The sequence below is a fragment of the Ornithorhynchus anatinus genome, chromosome 19 (assembly GCF_004115215.2).
Source record: "Ornithorhynchus anatinus isolate Pmale09 chromosome 19, mOrnAna1.pri.v4, whole genome shotgun sequence".
NCBI lineage: Eukaryota > Metazoa > Chordata > Mammalia > Monotremata > Ornithorhynchidae > Ornithorhynchus > Ornithorhynchus anatinus.
The window spans coordinates 31,169,436-31,196,424 of NC_041746.1; the positions used below are offsets into that span (position 1 = coordinate 31,169,436).

Here is a 26,989-nt window from a genome sequence, read left to right on the forward strand (position 1 = left end):
TTTTGAAATAAACCCTAAGGGCAAAAAATGAAATAAAATAAGAATTTACAAAGATCTGTAACAGACCAAATTGCCTGATTGCTAAGGGCAGATTTAGCCCCTTCATAGATCATAGATGTTGGGATGGTGGCAGGCTCAGTTAGCTAGCTGAAGAGGAGCTTGGAGAGAATTCAGTTGCTCGGATTGTCTTCCCTATTCCAGTGACTTGGGCCATCAACAACGTTAAGGGCAAAGAGAAGAAGTCCACTGGCCTGTTTCCACCACTAAACTACATTTACTGTATTCCAAAATTACCAGTCACCCACTCTAAGGAAGGTGACGTGACGCTTAGTACTTAAAAACTCTTACTTGGGTGAAGAAATTACAACAGACATGCACTTTTAATTACACAGGGTTTAACCAAAAACGGACATAAAATAAGTGCACACTCTCTTACCTTATCTTTTGTTAGAGAGTTTTTCCTGGGGTCTTTTGGTTGCTGGTGATTGACAGCAGTCACAGCGGAACAGCTATATTGACCAAGCTCCGCCTCTTGTAAAGTCTTACATTTACTCATTCTTCCCCAAGTCACAGGCTTTGAGACCTAGTCACCCACCCCACAAGCCACCAAAAAAAGGGAGAAAAGAAAAAGTAAAATCTCTTTGGCAAGAAACTCCTGATACTTGCATTTCTTCAATCATGATATTTATTGAGCACTTACTATGTAGAACAGTGCTCGGCACATAGTAAGCGCTTAACAAATACCAACATTATTATTATTATTATTATGTGCAGAGCACTATATTAAGGCTTGGGAGAGTACAACAGAGTAAACAGGAAAAATTCCTGTGTTTTCATTTGCAAAGCTTTATATTGCAGTCTGACTCGGAAAAGGCAAGCAGCTGATGGGCATGGGGCCAATTTCACATTTTGGGCAGCACCTAGCACATTGCTGAAAATATTTTATTAAATAAAATCCGTGATCTAATGGAAAAAACATGGGACTAATAGGTAGGGGACCTGGCCAGCTCTACCGCTGGCCTATTTGTGTGACCTTGAGGGAATCACTTCACTTCTCGGGACCTCAGTTTCCTCACCTGTAAAATGGGATTAAGATCAACTGTGTGTCCCATCTGATAACTTTCCATCTACCTCCAAGGCTTAGCGCATAGTAAGCCCTAAATAAATGCCATCACTATAATTAAACCTAAGGGCTGGGGAAATGATAACCTGCAACATTTGATGAAATACTAAGAAAGAACTTGGAAGATCCCATTTGTTACTTGTTTTCCTTACCCTTTCCTCTATTATCGGAAGTGAAAGATCAAGGAAAGGTTCCTTCATGGTAGATATCTTTGAAAGAAAAGAAAGAGATTAAACCAGAACAAGAATCTTAATAACAAACACCACTTAATGCTAAGATTTTCAATGATCCAAGAAAATGGCCTTATAGTAAAATTGAAAATTTCCAATTTTTCCTGGAGCAAGCTATGATTTACTCTGGGTTTTCTATATTAGGATGCTAAACCACAAAATATATAAATGCTTAACAAATATGAATGGAAGCGCTAATACAGTTAATTAATTAGCTACCATAACTAATTTTCACAATAATACTGGGATTAGCTTTCATTAAGTTTGACTCTATGTTGCGGTCTGATTGAGCAAACTAAAACACAAAACAAATGCAGTGCCTCACCCAGTTAGAGTATATTTTTGCCTGGGACAATGGAAGTTGGCTTGAGAAAAGTTACATTTAATAAAACCCACTAGCCCCCGATTAGAAATGCTCAACGCTTCTTTGGCCACAACCACTGTAGTGGTGGGGAATGTTAAGCTGAAGCTCACCAAAGAAACTGACGGCAAAGTAGGCGGAAAAGATTAAAGGCCAAAGAGGATATTTAAGATTTGCTGCTTGTCTCGAGACACACTAGAGAAGACATGGGATGAGAAGACAGAGAGGTCAAGGGAGAAGTGATACAGAATTCCTTCCTGTTTCCCTCTTGACAGGGGCGGGCAGACAGACAGGCGTTCAAGGGTCAGGTACCTTATTGGTATTTCAAAATTTGGAAAAACTCATAACATCAAGCAAAAGGCAATTAGCACAGTGCATCTGTTCTTTGCACTGACTAGCTGACTGGAGCAAGGATAGCATTTAGAGTGATAGCCACAGAATTCAAGAGAAAAGCTTCAGGAAAAGTCATTTAATCAGGCTCAACCAATCAAGAATTTAGCTTGCAAGTCAACATTCTAAATCAATATTGGATTGGAACTGCTGGAAAATTGCATTGGAGGATAACATTTACTTAGAATATCAAAGTGTGGTTTAAGACATCATGATGGCATAGCCCTGATATTTCATGCAAAAAAAACCCCCTTTCTTCCTCCAATTCATAAAATGCATAGCAAGCACATTCTGTTTAAGCTATAGTAACTTTGAGCCAGCGTGCTAAAATTAGCATGCTCACACTCAAGGAAACAACATTTCTTCCTCCAACGGTGGGGAATATCACAGTTGGAAGGGATTTACAACCACTATGGAATTATAAATCCAGCAGAAATCAAATAGAAATGCTTGGCAACGGTAAAACTCAAACAAGACAAAACAATCAAACCAATATGGGATTGTGATCTTTTCCACAGGAAAGTGCATTCCAAAATACCTACATTTTCACATTCCTCACACATGACAGTGCTAGTCAATTCACCAACAAAGATCCTATCTATGAAGTTCATCTTCACACCCTCTCTTCCATATGCTGCAAAAACAGTGCTTTTTTAATGTGAAAAATATGTCCAAGGTTAACTATAAAGTACAACATATTTTCTGCAGTTTATTCAAAAGTGATCTGAACAATATAGGAAATATTCAACAGTCTGCTAGCCACCCAAAAAGACACACCCTGAAATATACATTGTCATTATTATGCAATAATCTTTTAATAGTTCTTTATAACAGATCCCCCACCCCCACTTTCCAACTGGATCCTCATAAAATTTCACACAAGCATCAGTGAGCTTCATTTTGCTAGCATCTATAAGCAGTTATCTTTAAAAGATGACTTGAGCTGCCCATCTTTGGAAATACAGAATGGCAGACAATGGGCTTAAAAATAGCATCCTACTGTGATGGACATTCAAAATGTTGGCATGTCAGTGTTCAAGGAGAAACTTTTTGAAACCAAACTCTCTGAGAAACCAAGGTCTGAGCAGGAGTCCTTTCCAAACAAAACTCAACTTCCTATGGCACTCAAAGGGTATTTCTGGGTATTACAAAAGGAGGGCTTCACTAATGAAATTTGGTTCTGAGAAAATAAGCTCTTCCACTAGAATGGAAGCTCCTTGTGGAGTGGGATCATGTCCACCCACTCTACTGATTTGTATTGTCCCAGTACAGGGCTCTGCATGTAATAAATGCTCAATAAATACCACTGATTGACTCATGGTAAAAGGCAATACATTAAGCAAGTACTGTTAGGGAAATAGAGTGGCTGAGGCTTTTCTGGCATTGTAGTCTAGGGACAGGATTTGTTCAAGTTAATGGAATGGTGTCTACTTAGTCTAATGTATTCTTTGAAGCTCTTAGTACAGTGGTCTGCAGAGTAAGCGCTCAATAAATACCACTGAATGGGGGAATAATGGATGGCTGATACCTTAGTAATTAAGGCCTGCCACTTGTCTGCTGGGTGACCTTGGGCAAATCATTTCACTTCTCTGTGCATCAGTTAACTTCTTCATTCAATCAATCGTATTTATCGAGTGCTTACTGTGTGCAGAGCACTGGACTAAGTGTGGGGAATAAGACTGTGAGCCCCACGTGGGACAGGGACCGTGTCCAACCCGATTGGCTTGTACCTACCCCAGCACTTAGTATGCTGCCTGGCACATAGTAAGTGCTTAACAGATACCATATATAGTTAAAGGAGGTTACTTAAGATAACCTAAAAAAAGGCAGTTGGACTTTCTAGGTGGGGATCAAGGAGGTATGAAAGTGCAACATGAAATGTTTTAGAGTCAGGAAATCTTGGTTAGACGGGGGAATTTATACACATTCAGGGTTGGAAGGGCAGTTTGGGGACAAAAGAAAGGCTAGTGTGTTGCCCTCCATTAGCAGTAGATGGCACTACCACAACATCAAACCCCAACTCTGTCACTTCAGGCTGAAAATACCAAGTTTTGAAGAAAGCACAACTTTACAGATCAGAAATTCCCCCGGAAAGGGACAATCGGATTTTCCTTTAAAACAGAACTTCTAGACATTGTAAATACAGTCTTGGGGACAGACTCAACCTACCTTTGACCTTTTTTCGGGTTTCCTCATCTGCAGTTTTAGTGGTGGGGTTGTTGAATGCTTTTAGGATGCCAGCTTGTATTCTCTGCAAAACAGAGGCAATGAATGTATTTTTAAATGAGACTGAAAAACTCAAATCCTCTTTCAGAAAGGGGCACCTAACCAGTTTCAAAATCGAATGTAGTGAGATGTGACCCTTACCCAGACATCAATCGATCGATCAGTGGTATTTACTGAGCACTTGCAGTGTGCTCTGCATTCTACTAAGAGTTTGGGGAAATACCATTAAAATCCCTGCATGATCCCCACCCTCAAGAAGCTTACTGTCTACAAGGGGAGACAGACATTATCAGGGATAGGGGAAATGGAAGAGGATAAGGATATGTACCTAAGTGCTGTGGGGCTACAGGCAGCAACAGAGCGCTTAAGGGATACACAATCAAGTGCTCATGACACCGAGGGCGGGTATGGAAAATGAGGGCTCAGTCAGGGAAGGCCTCTTGGAGCTGTGATGTTAGGAGGTTTTTGAAGATGGAGGGCGGGGGGGAAGGGGACAGTTTTAGACTGTCTGTTATGATGGGAGAGGGAGTTCCAGACCAGAGGAAGGATGTGGACAAAGGGTCAGCAGCGGCATAGATGAGATCGAGGTACAGGGAGTAGGTTGGCATAAAGGAGCCAAGTGTGCAGACCGAGTTGGAATGGAGCTCAGCAAGGTAAAGTAGGAGATAGGGAGAAGGAGAGAGAGAGAACAGACTGAGTGCCTCAATGTCAATATATTGTCTCTGCACTGAATAAAGACCCATTCTTCAATAACGGCAATTGTAATTTAAAATTATAAAGAACTGTAAGAAATGTTGAATCTTGTTCTTCTGATGGAAGCTCACTTTTGGTGAGTGCATGATCTTCTTTGGGCTACCAGACTTCTTCGGGCTACTGCAAAATAACCATTTTGCAAGTTATTTCTACAGCATGAAAGTTTTAATGTACCTCTAAAATGCCACCTTCTTGTTATCCTCCCTCCCACTGCAGGGCTTAAAATGATAGGTGGATGATTTTTTCCAGTCATTCCTATATTATTTTAATCTGTCGCTAAGCCTGAGGAAGAAAAACAACCCATTCTAAAATGACAGACGTGAACTTATATTAATGGGACTTGAAGAATGACAAATAATAAAAAGACGGCCCCTCACGCCATCCCATCTCCTAGAGGCTTTTTCCTATGCCAAGAGGGGGTTATTTTTCATTGAGCCTGCTATGCAAGAAAACAGTCGCTTAAATGGCCACTCCGAAGATAAAGGAAACGTTAATATTTTGAAATCTCTACCGATTCGATTTCACGCTCTTCTCAAACCCTTTGGCCCTTCTCGGAGGAAATATCGTGAAAGATAGCTCTGGGGTGTCATTTCCCACATTAAGTCATACGCCCACCTTTTGCATATGTGACCCGGCTTGTGAATGAACACTGTCTGCTTTGAGCTCCCCTTTGTTCATCTTAAAGCTGACAATATACTAAGAGGGCTAATCAATAGGTAATTCACTCAAGTTGAATGCCATAAATGGGTTTAGGGCCATAAGCAGCAAGCCCTTTTGTTGGGATTTGTGCGTTGAACCATTTATTTAGGTCAAAGAAAGACATAGTCTTTGAATGGTCAGGGTATTGCTAACAATGGCAGCAGACATTAATCAATTAGCAGCAGGGTTCAACTACTTTTCATCCCTATGTTCAACAGTCCCTTGACAGTCACTGCAAAGTCCTGATGGGGTGTAATTTTGACTGCATCATTGACAGTTTGGGATTTTCCATAAAAGTTCTCCTCTATGGAGGTATATTTCAGGAAGACCCAAACAAGGGAGACATCAGTCTTACCAATACCAAGAAGGGACCGGCAAACCAAGGAACTTGGAATTCCTCATGCAACAACTTTTGTCCGAAAAGACAGAATGTTTTTTTAAAAAACCAAGAACGAGTAAGGTGGCTGATAGATTTTTAACAGAAAACTTCAGTATTATTTCAAGGAGAAGTTAGAAGAGCCTGAAGTATGAAACTCCAAACGGCTAGCGTAGCAAAATCACCTGATGGCTCTGTTTCCGTTTTTCCAAGAAGAAGAGTATTCAGCTTAAGAGAGGGCCAGCCTGTCAGATTCCTGGTCAGCAGGTGCGATCCCTTAAATTTTACATTCAGCAGCAATGCTGCCCCTAAACTTTACCCTCCAAAGGAGACATTTAAAAACAGCATGAAAGAGGAAGGCCCGGAACCGCCATGGTTTCTAAAGGATTCTGGTGGCAGACATATTGCTGAGGGCTTTCTTCAATCAAAAAGCACATGGTTGTGACACTCCATGACAATAGCCCAATCAACAGCTGTGCGGTTCCCAGGCTAGACAATACTGCTACTGCTGGGCTGCTCACTGTATCTGACTGGCACAACTGTCATTGCTCACAAGATTGAATAGATCCACAGACCTGACATTCTAATTCTGTCACACCATCTATTGCCCTGAAAGGGGGAAAGAGAAAAAAAGGGCTTTTACTAGTTGCGTCTCTTGCTGTGCAGCCTGAGGTGATAAAGTCACTGTTCACACTAATGCACCATTATGGCAAAACAGGGGTTTAATCGCAGGCAAAGGGTGGGATTGCACTTCGCTAGGCCTGAAATGAAAGTGGCAGGAAAGCGCTTTCACATTTATTTAACCGTAGAACACCGGGGAAAACGGTCAGTCGAAAGACTCGTATTTTCAACCCACAGAGAATGTGAATTAACTACACCCAGAAGACAAGGTAGCTCTTCTAATGGTTTGCGATCTGAATTCCTCTGATTTTCTTTCATTCCGGGGCTGTGTCATGACTGGGGAGGTGGGTATTGTGTGTGGCTCTAAAATACCTATTGTTGGCTGGACAGATGTTAAATGTAGCTGTATCTATTGCTCTCAGATTTAGTCTTCAGCAGAGTAAGCTCCCCTCTAAACTCTAAGCTCATTGTGGGCAGGAAATGCATTTACCACTCTGTTATACTGTACTCTCCCAAGGGCTCAGTACAGTGCTCTGCACACAGTAAGTGCTCAATGAATATGATCAGTTAATGCTTTCCCAGAGTAAATGCTGCACTAGCTAAAAGGGAAAATGAATGACTGCCACTCCTGATATGTCTTCGGGATTCCAAAATACAAACTCTTGTAACATCCCTGCCAGGGGACAGATGACTAACTCTAACTGGAAGTCTTCCGGTTTTGGAGGTCACTACACATTTTATTTGATTTTTATAATCTTAGTTCTCTAGATGAACAATTATCCTACAAAAATAGCATGACCTGTGGAAAGAGGTCTGGGAGTCAGAGGACCTGGGTTCTAATCCTGACCACTGCTTGTCTGCTCTGTGACCTTGGGCAAATCACTTCATTTCTCTGTGCCTCAGTTTCTTTACCTGCAAAATGGGGATTTAATCCTACTCTCTTCTACTTAGAATGTGAGTCCCATATGGGACAGGGACTGTGCCCAACTTGATTATCTCTTATCTACCCCAGCACCTTTTTACATCAAGGAGCAGAAAAACTAAGTATATTAAAACCTCATTATTCCAATATTGATCGAATCAACTATTCTTGGATAATCTCAAACTAGTTCATTAAACTCCTATCTCCCTGCAGAAATCTTGCAATTCAAATTAGCATGCCTTGGATTGTAATATTCTCATTTCTTCATCTCTCCAGACCTATTAAAACCTATTGATGCTATTAAAAATACATGGGACTCCTAATGAGAGAACATGAAAGTTTAGACGATGCAGACTCTTATCTAGAGGTTTCTTAGAAGCTAAGGGATTATTTCACTTTAATCATGTTCAACATGGTCCGGTTGAATCAGAAAAGAGGTTTTAATGTGTCTTTTGCCCTGATGGACTAAGGATATCTAAGGATGCAGCTTTGAATATTATCAGGCAAAGCCAACTGCAAACAAGCTCTTGGCATCAAGAAAGGAGAATCTCCATTTTCTCAGCACTTCTCATTTCTTGGGTAGCTTGGCGAATACTATGAACTTAGTTCTTTTCCCTTTACAGCCCATCTCTCCTTCCTGGGGATCATCTTTCAGCTACAGTTTTGGCAGGAATTCCAGGCACACCTTCACAACACAATAAAACTGCAAACAAAATCCTGCCTTTTCTCTTCATCTAGCACTAGGGATACTGTGGGCAGGGGGAGAGTGTGTGTGTGTGTGTGTGTGTTTTGTTATGGTATTTGTTAAGTCCTTACTATATGCCAGGCACTATACACCGCTGGGGTGGATACAAGCAAACCAGGTTGGACATAGTCCCTGTCCCACATAGGACTCTCAGTCTCAATCTCCATTTAACAGATGAAGTAATTGAGGCATATAGAAGTTAGGTGACTTGCCCAAGGTCACACAACAAACAAGTGGTGGAGCCAGGATTAGAACCCAGGTCCTTCTGACTCTTAAGCCCATTTTCTATCCATAGGCCATGCGGCTCCTCAAATCGTTGACTTGGTTTCCATTCTTTGTGAGATTCTGCTCGATGTAAATTGCTGTGAGAACTGTTTCCAAATTAAACTCTCACCGCTGGCATAGTAGAAATACTGCTGACTAGAGTATCTTGCAAAGAAACGGTTCTTTAAGGTACCTAAATTACAAACGTTCACTATTGGGGGATTAAGTTATTGCATAGAGCACGAAGTTCAAGTGTGACTCCAGTCTTATTTCAGAGCCAAAGATAGTGTGACAGATGTTTTTCCCATTGAGATAGAACATTAGAAAGGTCACTTTTGGGTTAGACCACAATGGTCTATCCAGTCTCCAGTGGTTCCAGACAATATTTGGAGGAATCATGAAATGGCACTGCCAATAGCAGAATTAGGGACATATCCTCTAACACCTCTAACTTTTCCCTATGTATTCCTAACTTTCCCTCTCATAGCTCATTATTTCCCACTCACTTACTGATTTATTCAAACCTCTCTTGGATCTGATTTTCTCTACCTGAACTGCTTCCTGTAGCAATGACTATCATAAGGTTTAGATTGTAAACTCATTATGGGCAGGTGATGTGTCAGCTAATTCTGTGGTACTGTAGTCTCCCAAGCACTTGGTATAGTGTTCTGCACATAGTAAGCATGCAATAAAAACCACTGATTGACTGATTAGCTGACCACTCTGCATTAAACAATGTCTCCCTTTGATTGTTTTGAATCTACCATCATCAAACTCCAATGGGTTTCTCCTCATCCTGACATCATTGGGAAGAGGACAGAAAAAAACCAACCAAAAGGCAGAGTTGTGCCCTATACAAACCCAAGGACTGCCCACACCTCATGCACTGCGTGCTGTTCTGTTGATTAAAATGCTACCAATTGATTGAGTGGTCATTATATTTTAGGAAGGACATAATGGAGCTGAAGACCGTACAGAGAAGTGGAATAGAGGTAAACCAGGAAGGGGACAGTCTTCTGTGTGAAGGGACCCTGGAAAGACTCTTCACTCTGGGAAAGGAAACGCTGAGAGGAGATTCAGTCAAAGCATGAAAATCTCGAAGGCTGTGGACAAGATAGAAAGGGGGTCATTAATCCCCAAACTCCACAGCAATAGGGCAAGGGGGCAGTTTCCTAACATACAAAAGGAAACACTTCTTTGTACAGTGGATTGGTAACAAATGGAATTTGTTCCTACTGGAAGTGATGCAGGCCAGAAATCTAAATAGATTCAAGAGGTGACTAGAAAAATTCAGGGACAAGAGGTTTCCACAGGTTCTAAAGAGATGCTCTCTCTCTCTAATTACTCAACTGGATGTCCAGGAGGGCAATTATCACTCTGTTCTTCAAAGCTTCCATTGCTGCTGTCAGAGACAGGGTTAGATGGACCACTGTTCTGACAGTAAGCACTCAATAAATACCATTGATTGATGGACTGATAAATGTAATAGTTTGAATCTGTCACCGATAATTGATATGACCTTGGTTTCTTCTGTTCTCATAGCATCCAGCAGGTAGTGGAGGAGTTCCTGGCTGTCCTGCTGCTGGAATCCTTTAAATCGGGGGGCCCTATGAAAGAGAGGACAAATGTTGAGTGGTTATTTGAAGGTTTTTCACCAACTTGCCACTGCTCTGAATCAAAACCACTTTGAAATACAGTAAGGCACTCCCAAATCCTAAAACACTTCCCCAATTATTCCACAAGGAGGAAAGGAAAAATCTCAACACCATACCAAAGAAATGGAAGAAAAAGGAAATGAACAGTTAGTACATGATTAAAAGTCTGAAAGGAGGAGATCACAACATTTTATATCCCAGGTGGCATTTGAAGGGTATTTGCCAAATTCCCCCTTAGAAACCAATTTGCAATTTCCTCACAAAGTGAAATGCCTTTTCTTTCAAGAGGACCAACTGCAATAAAACACCTTGAAACAGCATCTAATATGTTTCTTTGGCTTCAAGTCACAATAAAAGTTCACAATGATACCAAGAGAATTCTACTTCAGGCAAAAAATAAATCTTCCAGAACCATTAAAATCACCTCCTGTATATTAAAATCAAGTTTACTAATATGTGTAGCTGTCATCTGTCAACCGGGAAGTATTATCCCAGCACTTACATCAAGGGGTAATCTCCCCCTCTAGACTGTAAGCTCACTGTAGGCAGGGAATGTCTCTGTTATATTGCCGTGTGATACTCTCCCAAGCTTTTAGGTCAGCGCTCTGCACACAGTAAGCACTCAGTGAATATAATTGAGTGAGTGAGCCTACTTTTGCTCATTTCCCTCTTAAGCCCACCCAGAGTAGCTGTGTTAGCAGGGTAATGCTAGGAGATGGACTACGTTCCAAAACTTCACTTTGTGACCTTGTCTTGCCATTTGATATGGAGTGTGACCTGTAGGTACAACTTTTCTTGTATCCACAGCCAAAGTTCTCAATACTGAAAGAATTATCATTCTATCTCTTCTTCAAGGACATTTTTTTTCCCCACAGTTTCCATCCATCAGCAAAGATCCCAGTAGTTCATGGCTGTTGAACTCCACAAAAACTTTTCACATAAGCTCGCCTCCAAATTGGGAGCAGGAAAATGAATGCCCCTTGTCAGGGACAAATCTGACGGCTAAAAGACGTGCGCTTCTCTCCTTGAAAACATGCTTGCGGGCAAGATCCTTGGCAAAGATGGAGGGCTCTTGGACGGTTCGTTGAGTTGGCCGCTCACAGCTGTGTCGCCATATGGGAGCCAGTGCCAAAGCACCACAACCTGTTGTTCTGTGTCAGCAGTATAATGAGCTAGGAACAGGTTGACCGTAAGTAGTGAAGGACAACTGAGAGAGACTCATGGGGAGCACAGGAAGGCCAAAATTCGCCTGCCAATTTAGTTTTAAACATTTAAATCTCAGATTTTTTCCTCGAAAGGTTTTTCCAGGGAAGGTTTTTTTTAAAAAGCTCTTGTCCATTGGATTTAACACCCTCAACTGGTGCTCTCCCGAATTATCCACACCCTTCATCCACTACTCCCCAGCTCGCATTCTCCGTTCCTCTCAAACTAACCTACGCGTCGTGTCTCATTCTCGTGCTTCCCAAAGCTATCGTCCTCCCCCTTCATAGCTGACAAACCACTGCTCCTCTCATCTTCATCGCCCCTCTGAGATCACGTCTCCTGAAGGAGGTCGTCACGGATAATCTCTAATCTTTTCTCTTTGTATTTCCCAACAGACTGCCTGAGACCTACCGTACCACCTAAGCACTTCAGTAATCTGAGCCGACTGTATATCCCCTAGGTACATATATCTCCCACACTATATTACTGCTCTTACCGGACATTTACTTGCCATCTTCTCAACTATATTACCACCCCCACCTACCCTTTATTAAGTGTCTATCTTCCCCACTAGATGGAACGCTTCTGGAGGAGAGGGATCATATCTAAAGCCTTTTCTACTGTCCCAGGTGCTTAAAACAGTCTCAGCAAGCAGGAAGGGCTTGATAAATACTACTGACTGACTGATCAATGACAAAGCAGTGGCAACAACTTGCTGCCTGAGGTACAACCACTCGGCTGAAATAAACAAAAGATGTTCATCCTCTTAGTACATTTTATCAGTCATAAAGTCTCCAGAAGTCAGAAGTCCGCAGTCTTAATATCCAGAATAGTGGAAAACAAACAGAAGGGCCCTGTAGCTATGCTCCCAATCTGTCCGAGCAAACGCTTGACAGCTGCAACACTAACAAAATTAACAGTGGATGAATTAGTACCAGACGCTTAGCAGTTGCTATGGCAAGCAATCACCCCTTCCTTTCTCTTTCCCTTTAATTTACCTTCTCCAACCCCCTTCTCAAAAGACACGCATTCCTACCCTGGTTGCTTCAGAAATATGTCAAAATGCAAGGGGGTTCCACAGGTGATGATAAACATCAGGCAGCGAGCACATTGCCATTTTCCTCATTATTTAGGCCTCCTCTTGGGTTTAAAGTTAGCAATGGACAGATGGTAACATAGAGTTCTCCACACTCGCTAATGTGGTGCATCTCAACCCGCCTACCCACTCAGCTCGCTGCCTCAATGTCCCAGCGGGAACATGACTAGCAGGGACAAGGAATAATAATGATAATATTAGTGCTGTTTATTAAGCGCTTACTCCGTGCCAGGCACTGTACTAAGTGCTGGGGTGGATACAAGCAAATCAAATTGGATGTAGGCCCTAACCTACATGGGGCTCAAAGTCTCAATCCTCATTTTAGAGATGAGGTAACTGAGGCACAGAGAAATGAAGTGATTTGCCCAAGGTCACACAGCAGCTTATGTCCAACCTGATTTGCCGGTATCCACCCCAGCACTTAGTACAGTATCTGGCACATAGGAAGAGCTTAGCAAATACCATCATCAAATCGCAGGGAAAAGAAGAAAACAAGAGATGTTCTCAAATCTGCCTGGTACAAAACAAAACTATCTGTGCCACAACGTGATACACACATAAAGAACAGCACTGCGAACATTTTCCATCTTGAGAAGCACATGCATCTCTGGGGCTTGCTTGGTTTCTTCAGTCTGAAGCCATATGACATGCTAACAATGCTCCTTGTTCTTAAAAGTTAAGTACACCTCATCAAGGCTTAGAATGAACATTTTGGGTCACAGCTATTCAATGATATATTCCTAATATTCTTATTCTTTCCTATCGTGCTAATTCCTCAGTAGTTTAAAATTCAATAACCGTTCTTAGGGAATGTTTTCCTCTTTTTCCTTCAGCTCCCATTATTTCTAAATAATTACTTTTGGCCTCTCTCCCCCACCCCCATCCCATTAGAATATAAGTTCCTTGAGGGACGGGGACATGTTTTGCTTCTATTGTATTCTCCCAAACCCTTAGTAGAGTGCTTTGCACAGAAAAATATATCAAATCTATACTACTGATTTTTAGGCCATAAATTTTAAATTTACTGCAACATTTTATAAACATCATCACCACCATCAATATTTATTGAGCACTTACTGCAGGCAAAGCACTGCACTCAGCGCTTGGGAAAGCACAGAACTTTAGAGTTGTAAACATTTATAACATTTACAAAATCCACTAGAATGTAAGCCCTTTCAGGGCAGAGAATCTACCAACTGTACCCCCTGAGAACAGTGCACTGCACACAGTAAGCAATCAATAAATACCACTGATTGATGGATTTAAAAATTTAACACATATCCACTCCTGGAACACTACCAGGTAAGCTGGCAGATACAGTTTAACCCTGAAGGCCTGTTAAGCTCTCGTTAACATCTCAGCAAGCCCACAAAATCTCCGACTAAGCCCCTCTTTTCCTCAGGGCCCTCTCCTTTCCCCATTACCCCGACTTGCTCCCTCTGCTCTACCCCCCGCCCCACAGCACTTGTGTATATATGTACATATCTATAATTCTACTTATTTATATTAATGCCTGTTTACTTATTTTGATATCCATATATATTTATAATTCTTTTTACTTATATTGATGCTGTGGATGCCTGTTTTACTTGTTTTGATGTATTTCTCCCCACTTCTAGACTGTGAGCCCGTTGTGGGCAGGGAGTGTCTCTCTCTGTTGCTGAAATGTACTTTCCAAGTGCTTAGTACAGAGCTCTACACACAGTGAGTGCTCAATAAATACGATTGAATGAATAAATGAACAGGCAGTGGCACTTACTTCTGACAAAGCTGGCTAAAGAGAGCCTTAGGAGATAGGGGTCCTTTTCCAGCCTCCTTCATGCTGTGAAGAAACAAAAACATAGCTGAAGTCAGAGGTCCGGGGCTCGACAGGGTCACCATCAAGGAATCCTTCAAAAAGAAGTTAAACTATGTGTCAGTCATCTGAGTACAGGAAGCGTCAGAAACAAACCCCAAAGCAGCCCTGGTCAGAATTGGTCATGCGCTACGACTAAGGGAGGGTTTGCATAGCCCAGGACGTTTGCCTTCCTTACCCCTGTGCTGTGGAGAGAGCCCAACCTTCCAGCTTTTAGGAAAAGATGCACCAGTATGGATACATCTGTGGCTGCTGCCCCTGGCTTTGTTGGCAATTTACTGAGTGTTTCCCATGTGCAGAACACTGTACTAAGCACTTGGGAGAGTACAATACGACAGAGCTGGTAGACATGTTCCCTGCCAATGATAGGCTCACAGCCTAGAAGGCTTCTCCCTGGGGCTGGGACTTGCCATAGGGAAACGCTGCAGCATCGCCAAGCAGTGAGGGGGCGGTGGGAGGGAACCCAGCCTACACTCCTAACCCGGAGACGTTCTGGAGCCGTGAGGGCTCCCGGGGGTGCAGAGGACGCCCGGACCACCTCAGGACCCCAGGCAGTGGTCCCGAACAGCAGCACAACTCCAGGGGGGGGGGTCTCAGTTCCACCCAGACTCTGGGGGGGGGGGTCTCAGTTCCACCCAGACTCTCTCCGGTTGCCAAGTGGTCATAATGCTATTTATTGCAGGCCCCCGGGTGCAGCGCATTGTACTGAGCACTTGGGAAATTACAACAGAGAACCTGGGACCGGTTTCCTGCCCACAAGGAACTTCTGGTCTAGTGAACCCCCCCGGGGTCCCCGGAAATTACCCCACCCCCGCTGGGTTCACTTGAACTGGGAGGAACAGGTCAGACTGAGCCGGCCGGCCCTGCCCCACCCCCTGAATCCCAGGCCAGAGCTGGTCACTGCCCCAAAAGTCCGAGGCAGTCCAAGGATCGCGAATTTGGGATGCGGACTGAGCCACCCAGAACTCAATTTTGACTAGCGGGAATTCAACAGAAGCTTACCCGATGCGGGTTTTAAAACCTAGAGGTTGTATTCCTCATATATACTTACCGATTCAGTGTCTGAAGAATGAAATATTTTTAGCTTTGCTCCCTTTTCCTTTATCTCATACATCAGTTCATTTAACTTGTGAGTCTGGGCCAAATTCTTAAAGGAAATGGAAAGAGTAAAAGACAACATCTCAATTTACATTTAACTTGACCAACTGAAACGATACTTCATTTCTTCAGGCAAATTCTTGCTCCAATCAAAGATTTAAAATGCATATTTTTAATAAAGTATTTGAATTTTTGCAAATAATTTGCATAATGTTTGTCACCTGCACCAAAATTGAAAAGCATACATACAAAGGACTATTGGACGTTTTTAAAATTTCCTACATTCTCAGGCCATGCTTAGCACCAGTACCCTATTACTCTTATTCTATTCATCTTTGACCTTGTATTTCATTTCATTTCTGTGTTTCCAGTGTCTTATCTTTCTTCATTGGTCTGATGCTAATCCCATCTCAGCTTTACTCTTACACTGTGAGCCTCTTGGGGGCTATGACCAAGTCATTCTCACCAGTGTAATTTTCCCAGCGCTCAGCTTTGCACAGAGCAGACACCTAATACATACTATAAGTACAACCCTCTTAGCGCCTGCTGAGAAGTGCCTATACACTTGGTCGAATGATCTTGCTCGAATATGTCCGAGCTCAAGAGTGTCCCAGGCCTAAGAGTCCTTCCCATTATATGTTTGAGATGGGGTCAGGGTTTAAAGCCATCTTTATCCCCTGACCCTTGAATAATTGTATTTGTTAAGCGCTTACTATGTGTCAAGCACTGTTCTAAGCACTGGGGTAGAGAGAAGATCATCACGTTGGAAGCGCTCCCTGTCCAACATAGGGCTCACAGTCTTAATCCCCATTTTCCAGATGAGATAACTGAGGCACAGAGAAGTGAAGTGACTTGTCCAAGGTCACACACCAGACAGGGAGCGGAGCCAGGATTAGGACCCACGTCCTTCAGACTCCCAGGCTCAGGCTCTTATCCACTAGGCCATGCTGCGTTTCGACAACTTTATGGTACCTGGACTCAGGCAGTCCTTGAGCACGCATCTAGGTGCTGATAACCTACATTTAGAAATACAATCTCTTTTCTGTGCAGGAACTGGATTGTCCTTCTTTTAGAAGGAAACCCTTTCAATTTCAGTCAGAGATCAATATGCCACAAAAATCTGAAAAACCTTCTTGAGTGAAAAACTGAAGCAGGGTTTTCAGGTGATTATTTCCTACTTACCTGCATGACTGCATTGAAAAAGCAGGTGTTTCCCAAATTATTAATTCCTTTCACAGAAAGCGGCGCACTGTTGACCAGATATTTTCCTTTCCAGATTTCGCTAGCTTCGCATTTTTCTTCTCGAAGCCTTATTACTTTAGACAGTGAACCTGCAGAGAGACTCTAAATTACCACCAGAAACCATAGGTAAAGCCTGAACTATTACATCAATGAATCTCTGTTCCATAACGCAAGCATACTGAAGTATACTAAAGAAGCAATTCCCCTGTACAGGCCAATCTGTGCAGTAGTCCCCCAGAACTATGGTGGCTACTTCCTCACCAGTACATTAAAAACTGCTTAAACAGACCCAGAGGTGTAAGGCACCTTCCAAATGTAACAGGAAAAAACCCAAATGCAATAGAAGATAGCAGAACCTTGAAGTCACGGAATTAAACTAGTCACCCAATTTGGTTCAAGCCGGATTAAAAACAAAATATCAACTGTCCTCATTCCTGATCTCAAGGCCAACTGACAGAGAACTGATAAAGTATAATATACCTCCTTTTGTGATTTTTGAAGATAATCATTTCCCTAAAATTTGCTGACATTTTTCTAAAAAGGGTTAAATAAAGGTCATGTGATACCACTCATTGAGAGTAGGCTGGGGGTGGAAGGGAGGGAAATGGGGAGAATGGGGAGGGTTGAACACCAAACTAGATCCAGCAAAGATGGTGCTGGTAAAGTTTGAGGGTCAGTGGAAATTCAGACACCATTTCTAAACGGAATTAATAATAAACTGCCGTTGCATTTTCCGATTTCATTCCATCGATCGACGCCTGTTTGATTCTTCGCCTTAGATAATTATCTGATTGAATCCCCAGATAAGAGTGGTAGAATGGTAAGCTCAGTGTGCTGTTCGCTGTCAGAACCAGAAAAAGGTAGAACCGGGTGCAAATAGAAAATGGATGGTATAAAAAACTAAAATGGGTAAATAATGTGTCTACCGCTGTACCACAATTGGGCATTTATCCACTGGCATTCGGAAACATCTGGCCTAGCATCTTAAAGTAAACAATGTTCACAAGGCCATCTGGACAAAACTGCGGGCACAAATGAAAGCACAAACATATGGAAACACAGATTTTTCTCTTCCCTGTAGCAGTCTAGGATGACAAATGTCAAACTTAGATCTGGCCACGCTTCACTGTGCGATGCTTTGCAGCACCACCTGGCTGTCTCTGAAGAGCCACCAAATATGGACAGCGTTTCCACAGCGGTCCATGCCTGCAGGGCAGACTCGATAAAAGCATTTCGCTTCATGGCTAAATGGCGGCTTCACACAAGTAGCAAGATTCCCTTTGCTGATTCTCATGTGTCAATTTGAAATGGGGAGGGGGTGGGGGTGGAGGGGGAGATGATGGGGTTGGGGGCAAATCTGCCTAGGAATAATTACATCTGAACACTTGGTTTTGGGTCCTGACATAAATGTATCTTCAGCAAAGACATATTGCATACTACTTAGATATCGGCAGTAAGAATTTCTGTCTGTACCGGAATTACAGCATACTACAGTCACAAAATGAAAGTACCTATCAGCTTCCTGACCAAAAACGGGATTTTCATCTATCGAATGGTTTTCTTTTTCAGCCCTTTACCATTTGATAGATGGTATTTCCGAAAATTTAAAAAAATCTGGTTCAGGCATTTCATCTTTACTTAACGACTCCGAGAGAAAGATGAAAAGCCTGTCAGAGCGATATCACTAATCACCACTATTCACAACTCAAAGCCTTCGGTGTCTAGGAAGAAGAGCAGTTAATTTCTAAATTGACATCATAGGACTCTAAGGCCTCAATCTGGGGACATTTGTTCGTTCTTGGTGCTGCTGAGGGAGATCGGTTGGGCTTGCTGTGTCCAGGCTCCCGCAGGCTCAACAATCCACACTCCCACCGGCTGCCATAGCTGGCCAGCCAGCCTGGTCAGCCTGCTATCCTGGGGAGGAGAGAACCAAAGTTCACCCAAGCAGGAGATGTTGATTTGTTTCAACCAAAATCCTATTATGCGCTTCTAATCGAATGACACACGCTTGCTAATATTTTTTTTTTGGTTCTTTTCATATAGTTAAGGGGATTTCAAAATTTTCAAGCGAGCACCACATAAATTCCATAGCATGGTGTCGCTTTCAGGAGCATGCAACTCCCCCAACTTTTAAATTGCCTGAAACAGACTCGAAGCATGTATACCGGGAAAACCTCACTCCTCTATTTTTCCCTCCCTAAATTCCCTTTTTTTTTTTTTTTACCTGTGCAAGGGCAGCTGAAAGTGTATCCCAAAGCCCTGGCCCAGCCAGCAGTCCTTTACACGAGAAGCGTGAAGAGAGTCTTCAAAAAATTATGGAGGAAAAAAATCCCTCAACAACCATTGTAGCTGGTCCTCAAAACCTCACTTGAACCAGGCCCTGGGTGTTATGCACTTAGAGCCCTACCCTTTGGCCATTTGGGATTTGCCTCTCCCTCAGCCCCACAGCACTTATATACGCATCTGGAAAGGTATTTGTTTATATTATTAATGTCTTCTCCCACTCTAGACTTTAAGCTCGTTGTGGGCAGGGAACACGTCTGCCGACACTGCTGTATTGTACCCTCCCAAGGCTTAGGACATTGCTCTGCCCACAGTAAGTGCTCAGTAAATACCACTTGATTGATTGCCTGATTCTTCCTATGAAAAGCGGCCCACTTAGGACCGCAAGTCGACACAGGAGTGAGCATCCTGTTTCTGAGAAAACCACCCTAGGGATACAGCTTCAGCACAATCTCTGTGTTTGCATGAGAAGCTCCCAAGTGTGCCATGTGATAATCGTGCACCTGCCTTAACGACAGCGTGGATGGCCTTCTGGCCTCTCCACAATCCCGACTTCGGGGTACCTTCTCCCCGGAAAGACGGCCTATGGAAGACAGCGGGCCCGGGCCCAACACAACCTCCTAGCCGGATTTTTCTTTTTTCCAACCGCCTTTGAGTACCTCCAACCCAGGGATCAGATGTAAAATCCACCCAGCTGCAAGCGTTCTTTAGGGAACCCGTCACTCAGGGCTCATCTCGACTGCTTAATGTAATTACTCAAGCCAGTCATGCAGTGATAATGTCATTTGCACATATTTGCAGCTGAAGTGAAGTTGGGGCTTTGGGAGACGCTGAGCAACAAGCAGGGATCCTGAAGCCAGCAAGTTCATCTCATTAGTGAGCAATCAATCAGTGGTACTTACTGAGTGCTTACTGTGTGCAGAGCACTGTACTAAGTGCCTGAGAGAGTACACTACAACAGAGTTGGCAGACGTGCTCGCTGCCCATGACGAGCATTTCATTGATCTTTATTCCCCAGGTGCCTGAATTATTCCCAAGAAGCATTAATCCCTTGTCAACCATCCCTAGTTTGTAAAGGTTTTATTTGATTGGCAAGCCAGTTGTAATGTTTAATGTCCACCTTGACACAACACCTAGATAGAATTTCCATTTGGCAAAGGGTTGTGTCATTAGGACAGATATCTGCTACATTAGTTTCATCATGCAAAATAAATTCAAGAGAATACTGTCTCCCACTAGAAGGACAGAAAAACAGTCTTTAAATTTTGGTCTCTGAAATCAAAAGATGGTAACAAGAACTATAAAACACTGATGATTGCTCCTGAAGGACTTTATTACTCATAATTGTACTGCCTCACAATTACAAAGTTATAAAATATAGCTGTATCCTCTTAACATTCTTCCACACCTCCCACCCATCTCTCTGCTTCAAAGAAAAATGCTGCATAAACCCAATATTCAGCATTATTTCATTCTGTTTGATCAATCAATAGCGTTTCTTGTTCACCTACTGTGTGCAGAGCTTGAGGGACAAGGGACTGTGGCAAATTCCCACCTATGTACCTTAATACAGTGCTCTGCACACAGTAAGCACTTAATATATCCTATTACTACTAATGGTCCGACTACTAAACCCTTAGGAGTGTAGAACTAGAGATAGAAGACACAACCCAGGAAAGTATATCCTCTACATCTCCTTAAATACATCAATTAGGACCAAACTGTTTCATGTGATTAACTGTCCTGAAATATGTGACGTGATTTATACAGACAATTGATCGGAAAAAAAAAAGGAAGGGAGACAGTTCCTGAAATAAGAATGGATAAGAATGGTAACTTACTTGCTTCTGTCTTAGAAACATGCTTCTGGAGAAAATCAACTATCTGAGCCAAAACCTTCTTATTACAATGGGTGGATAGTTCTTCATTACATTCATAACACCTATTAAATTAAAGCGGAGGAAGAATTACAGAACAAAGACCCTCCAAATAGTTTGCATGTATCTAGAATGAAGGCGTGATACAGAAACAGATATGTGTAATGTAATCTGAAGAGAGAAAAACGTGATGCAGGTACCCAGTCGACCTTTCGGTTCTAAACAGAATAGCACCACACTAATTTGGGTTCAAATTCCACTTCAGGGAAGAGTTCCAGCAAGCTGTGGAGTCTGATGAAGTTCTGGGACTCCCTCTCTTGATTCCAAGCCTCATGTTGGACAGGAGCTGTGTCCAATCTGATTATTTTATCTCAGCCCTTACCCCAGTGCTTGGCACATGGTAAGCACTTGGTGAACTCATCACCATCATGATGATTATCGTTATCACTTTTATTATTAACTTACCAGATAATCCACGTGCTGAGACTAATGACAATACAGTGGGGCTCCGCGCGTGCAGTTCGAGAGTGCTTCAGGGAATGCTGGCTCTCTGAGTTCTGGCTGCAGCCCTGAGCAGCGACACAAAATACACTTCCTTGAAACCAAGAGTCAGGTTGAAATCAAGCCTGTTAGGCAGGTTTTATTTAAAATACTCTAGAAAAGCAGTCAACTTCAAAAAAGCAGAATTCCCTCTAGCACACAGGCCCAGATTGGGCATTTGCTGATTGTTATTTAGCACTGACCTAAAGTAGAAATCAGAAGTGACATTTAAAAGGCGTTAGCACTGAGCATCAATTATATTTATTATCCCCTGTGTTCTCACACCCCTTTGGGCCAAAGTTCTATGGGAAAGAAGGCAAGCATCCCCCCCAGCCCCACCTCACCATCAACAGGATTAGTTTTTTGGCCACTCTAGAAAGACTAGTGAAGGCCCGTGTGGGCATAGAAGACACCTAACATGACTGCTAAGAATTAGGAAGGGAGACGGGCTGACTGGTTGGCAAGGGGCGGAATCGGTTGTGCAAATCCAAGTTTTCATTTTGTTCTGGGTTTTCTTGGATAGACGGGTCATCTGGTTTAGTTCTGCCTGGTTTAACTGCATACGCGCTTCCTGAACCTCAGGGAGACTGTTTCCCCTAACCAAGCAGGCCCAAGAGGAAACAGGGAAATGACCTGCCGGCACTGTGCAAACTGCCCGAGTTCTACCAAGAGGAATGGGTAGAGAGGCAGCGTGGTTTGGTGGAAAGGGCACGGGTCTGGGAGTCAGAGGATCTGGGTTCTAATTCCAGCCCTGTCACTTGCCTGCCAGGTGGCCTTAGTCACATCATTTCTCTGGGCCTCAGTTTCCTCATCTGTAAAATGGGGATTCAATATCTGTTCTCCCTCCTACATAGACTGTGAGCCCCAACATGGGAGAAGGACCGGATCCAAACTTATCTGCTATCTACCCCAACGCTTAGTACAACGCTTGGCACACAGGAAGCACTTAAATGCCACAATTATTATTCTTACGATTAGGAATAAGCAGGTTAAGCCCAACCAGCCTCTTTTATTCATTTCCATGGGAAGAACAGGAAGAAGAGGTCTCTACCTGTGCATCAAACACCATCTCACCTGAAAACCACACTTGAGGCATAACCAAGTATCGGAAGGCGTTACCGGCTCCCCATCCGAGAGTCTTCTTTCTTTTAAACATTCTGAACAAACTGACCATACGCTCTGAGCTACTGCTCTCTTCACATGGTGCACGTTCACAGCTTGACTTACGTGTTGACAGGTTAAGCCTAGGAAAGGGACAGAGGTATTGTTTTGGCATTTTGGGGTGCACATTAAAAACTGCTTTCTGAAGCCCTATTTCAGCAGTCTTTGCGTGTCTAAGGAACGCCTGCAGGGTCTGAGGAAGGGTCACCAACTGACTGTGGGATTGGCACAAGGGTGACACCCACATTGGCTGTGAGTGGCTTCTGGCCTGTGGATCAAGTCATGTGGATATTATTCTTTCCTCCTCTCCTTCCAGCCTCCTCCTCCCCACCCTCATTACGGTGTCCAAAAACCCCAATCCAAGGTATTTAGTGAACGCTGTGTGCAGAGCACTGTACTAAGCGCTTGGGAGAATAAGATGCAACAGAGTTGACATACATGTTCCCTCCCCACAACAAGCTTCCGTTTGGGGGGGGTGGGGCGGTTTCAGAGGGGAGATGGAGGGGGACACAGAAACAGATGTGAATATAAATAATTTATAATATAATCCCAGGATTCTACCTGCAATATCATCGGAGGAGTCTTCATCCTGGGGTGTGTTGGGCCTCTTGTTCCTCTTGGCCTTCTCAGGGACAGCTCTGGATGGGGCTTTCACCCTCATCTGGGATTTACTGGGAAAGGACAGAAACTTGGCACTAACCGATCTCAGCGCATTCTACCTCCCCCAGCGTTTAGTACAGAGTAAACACTTAACAAGTACCACAGTTATCATTATTACCTTCTGGATGTTTCTTTGAATCCCTAGAGCAGATATGTAAATTCATCTACCAATAAAAGTATTTTCGGACTTCCTACCCTGTGCAAAACACTGTACTAAGTGCTCGGTAGACTACAGTAGGAGCTGGTAGACAGTCCTGGACCACAGCAATCATACAGTCTGGAAGGGGAGATGGACATTCAAACTTCCTCCCACCTGGAGTTTAATGTCTATCTCCCCTGCTAGATTCCAAAATCCTTTACAGCAAGGACCCCAATATTCATTCTATTACACTCTCCCAAGCACTTAGTACAGTAGGCACTCAATAAATACTATTGATTAATAGATATGTTCAATAGTTTCACCCAAGGTACACTAGGATGATCAGCTTCTTGAACAGACCTTTATTTACCAATCCAAGGGGTCCTCAAATGACAACTTTTCTATGTGTTTTTTCTCAACTGAATGTGAAGTCTAGGCGACAGAGATTATTGCTGCTACCCACGGCCTGTTTCGTGGTTGAAATAAAAGACCAAAAGTCACTCGATTCCAAGGGGAGAGTGTTAACCAGGGCTAAGAACTGGGCCCTTATCAATCATCAGGTTCAACTGTCACCAGAAAGGAAACCTCAGGAAAGCATCCTGACCTTAGAAATACCCAACAACTGCTAATAGGGTAAATAAAAAATACTAGCGTCTAACTTTAACGGTACACTGCCCTGACTGCAACGTTCCCTCTTCTGAGATTATAAACTCCTTGAAGGGGAGGGATTGCATCTATCACCTCTTACGTGCAGGCTGACAGATAATCTTCCCAGCTGATCGGTTCCGACCTCACTAAATCCCACCACCTAGTACCACCGCTTTTTCCGAGGGTGTATCTCCACTGATTTATCGCCCGTAAATTATAGGGTCAGCGACTAAGCTATTAACGACTCCTTAAGCCCCCGGAGATCTAACAGAGAGGCCACCTCCTCGCTGGCCGGCGACCCCTTTCGGGATGTACTTTGAAGGCTACCATCTGCCGCAAAAAAAAAAATATGTTTTAGGTTAAAGTTACACTTTTGAAACCGTAGGAAATCAGTACAGGTGGAGAAGCAGCAGAGCCTAATGGATAGGACACGGGCCCGGGAGTCAGAAGGACCTGAGTTCTAATCCCACTCCGCTACTTTTCTGCTCTGTAATCTTGGGCAAATCACTTCTCTGGGTTTCAGTTCCCTCATCTGTAAAATGGGGATTAAGACTGTGAGCCCCAGGTGGGACCTGGTCTATGTCCAACTTGATTAGCTTGTATCTAACCCAGGGCTTAGTACAGTGCCTGGCACATTAGTAAGGGCTTAACAAATACTATTTTTAAAAAAAAAGTATGTCTTCTGTTGGTAAAATAATCTAACCAGGAATCTCGTGGCTCAGTGAGAAGAGCCCGGGCTTGGGAGTCAGGGGTTCTGGGTTCTAATCCCGGCTCCGCCACTTGTCAGCTGTGTGACTGTAAGCCCGTCAAACGGCAGGGACTGTCTCTATCTGTTGCCGACTCGTTCATTCCAAGCGCTTAGTACAGTGCTCTGCACATAGTAAGCGCTCAATAAATACTATTGAATGAATGACTTTGGGTAAGTCACTTCACTTCGCTGTGCCTCAGTTACCTCATCTGTAAAAGAGGGATGAAGACTGTGAGCCCCGCGTGGGACAACCTAATTACCTTGTATCTCCCCAGTGTTTAGAACAGTGCTTGGCACATAGTAAGTGCTTAACAAATACTATCATTATTATTATTGATCCCAGGGTTGGGCAGAGGGGTGCAGGTGATGATCCTGGGGTTGGGATGAGGGGTGAAGCTGGTGATCTAGGGGCGGAAGAGACGGGTGCAACTGGCGACCCGGGGAGAAGGGGTGCAAGTCGGCCATCCGGGGAAGGGGGTACAGTTGGTGACCCCAGGAAGGGAAAGGGGTGCAGTTGGTGACCCCAGCAAGGGAAAGGGGTGCAGTTGGTGACCTCAGGAAGGGGATAAAGTTAGTGACCCCAACAAGGGAAAAAGGGGTGCAGTTGGTGACCTCAGCAAGGAAAGGGGATACAGTTAGTGACCCCAGCAAGGGAAGGGGGTGCAGTTGGTGAACCCAGCAAGGGAAGGGGGTGCAGCTGGTGACCCCAGCAAGGGAAGGGGGTGCAGCTGGTGAATCCAGCAAGGGAAGGGGTGCAGTTGGTGACCCAGGAAAGGAAAGGGGTGCAGTTGGTGACCTCGGGAAGGGAAGCGGGTATAGTCGGTGACCTTAGGAAAGGAAGGGGGTAGAGTTGGTGACCCCAGGACGGGAAAGGACATGCAGTCGATGATCCAGGGAGGGGAAGGGGGTGCAGTCGGTGACCCCAGGAAGGGAAGGGGGTGCAGTGGGTGATCCCAGCAAGGGAAGGGGGTGCAGTCGGTGACCCCAGGAAGGGGAGGGGGGTGCAGTCGGTGATCCCAGCAAGGAAAGGGGGTGCAGTGGGTGATCCCAGCAAGGGAAGGGGGTGCATCCGGTGACTCCAGGAAGGGGAGGGAGTGCAGTTGGTGATCCCAGGAAGGGGAGGGAGTGCAGTGGGTGAGCCCAGCAAGGAAAGGGGGTGCAGTGGGTGATCCCAGCAAGGGAAGGGGGTGCAGTCGGTGACCCCAGGAAGGAGAGGGGGTGCAGTCGGTGACCCCAGGAAGGGAAGGGGGTGCAGTCGGTGACCCCAGGAAGGGGAGGGGTGCAGTCGGTGACCCCAGCAAGGAAAGGGGGTGCAGTGGGTGATCCCAGCAAGGAAAGGGGGTGCAGCCGGTGACCCCAGGAAGGGGAGGGAGTGCTGTTGACGATCCAGGGAGGAGAAGGGGGTGCAGTCGGTGATCCCAGGAAAGGAAAAGGGTGCAGTCGGTGACCTTAGGAAGGGAAGGGGGTGCAGCGGGTGACCCCAGCGAGGGGAAGGGGTGCAGCGGGCGATCGGGGAGGGGAAAGGGGTGCAGCGGGGGGGGGGGGGGGCGGGAGAGGGAAGGAAGGAGAGAGGAGAGGGGGCGGAGGAAGAGGAGCGAGGACCTCCTCCGGCGACCCTTACCCCCGGCCAGCGCCCCACGCTTCGGCCGCAGAGCAGAGCAGAGCAGAGCAAGGAGGCAGGGAGGGCGGCGGCTCCGCGCGGGAAGAGCGGCGGGAAGAGCGGCGGAGGGCGGACGGGCCCGGACGGGAAGAGCGCAGGGCGCGCGGGCAGGGCGAGGGCGGGCCGAGGGGGCGGGGCGGGGGGCCCGAGGCCCCGCCCCCCGCGCGCATGCTCCCCGCGCGCATGCGCCCCCCGCCGGAAAGGCCCGCGCCGGCCACCGTCCTCCGCCGCCCCCGCCAGCCCCGCCCCGACCCCCGCGCCTGCGCACACGCCGCCGAGGACCGCGCCTGCGCACACGCCGCCGAGGACCGCGCCTGCGCACACGCCGCCGAGGACCGCGCCTGCGCGCCCGCCCGCCCGCCATCGTTCATTCGTCATTCGTTCATTCGTCCGTTCGTCCCTTCAAGCATTCCT

General features: G+C 44.7%; 1 protein-coding gene across 2 annotated transcripts in view; it reads right to left on the reverse strand.

Annotated features, from left to right (window-relative positions):
* The window catches only part of USP45 (ubiquitin specific peptidase 45), a 36,998-nt gene extending 10,370 nt beyond the window's left edge, over nucleotides 1-26,628 (reverse strand). Inside the window, exons 1-13 of one of the 2 annotated variants that reach the window (XM_029047324.2) lie at nucleotides 26,537-26,628; nucleotides 23,282-23,391; nucleotides 22,787-22,803; nucleotides 21,485-21,588; nucleotides 20,984-21,084; nucleotides 16,800-16,948; nucleotides 15,571-15,666; nucleotides 14,424-14,554; nucleotides 10,230-10,317; nucleotides 4,274-4,355; nucleotides 2,647-2,738; nucleotides 1,276-1,332; nucleotides 437-583 (exon numbers count right to left, since the gene is read on the reverse strand). In XM_029047324.2, the coding sequence (XP_028903157.1) occupies nucleotides 437-583; nucleotides 1,276-1,332; nucleotides 2,647-2,738; nucleotides 4,274-4,355; nucleotides 10,230-10,317; nucleotides 14,424-14,554; nucleotides 15,571-15,666; nucleotides 16,800-16,948; nucleotides 20,984-21,084; nucleotides 21,485-21,588; nucleotides 22,787-22,803; nucleotides 23,282-23,381 (1,164 nt within the window). In that variant the 5' untranslated portion in view covers nucleotides 23,382-23,391; nucleotides 26,537-26,628. Of the gene's footprint in view, nucleotides 1-436; nucleotides 584-1,275; nucleotides 1,333-2,646; nucleotides 2,739-4,273; nucleotides 4,356-10,229; nucleotides 10,318-14,423; nucleotides 14,555-15,570; nucleotides 15,667-16,799; nucleotides 16,949-20,983; nucleotides 21,085-21,484; nucleotides 21,589-22,633; nucleotides 22,804-23,281; nucleotides 23,392-26,536 lie in introns of both variants that reach the window. The other variant, XM_029047322.2, reaches the window with a different exon arrangement.
* Nucleotides 26,629-26,989: the final 361 nt, after the last annotated feature.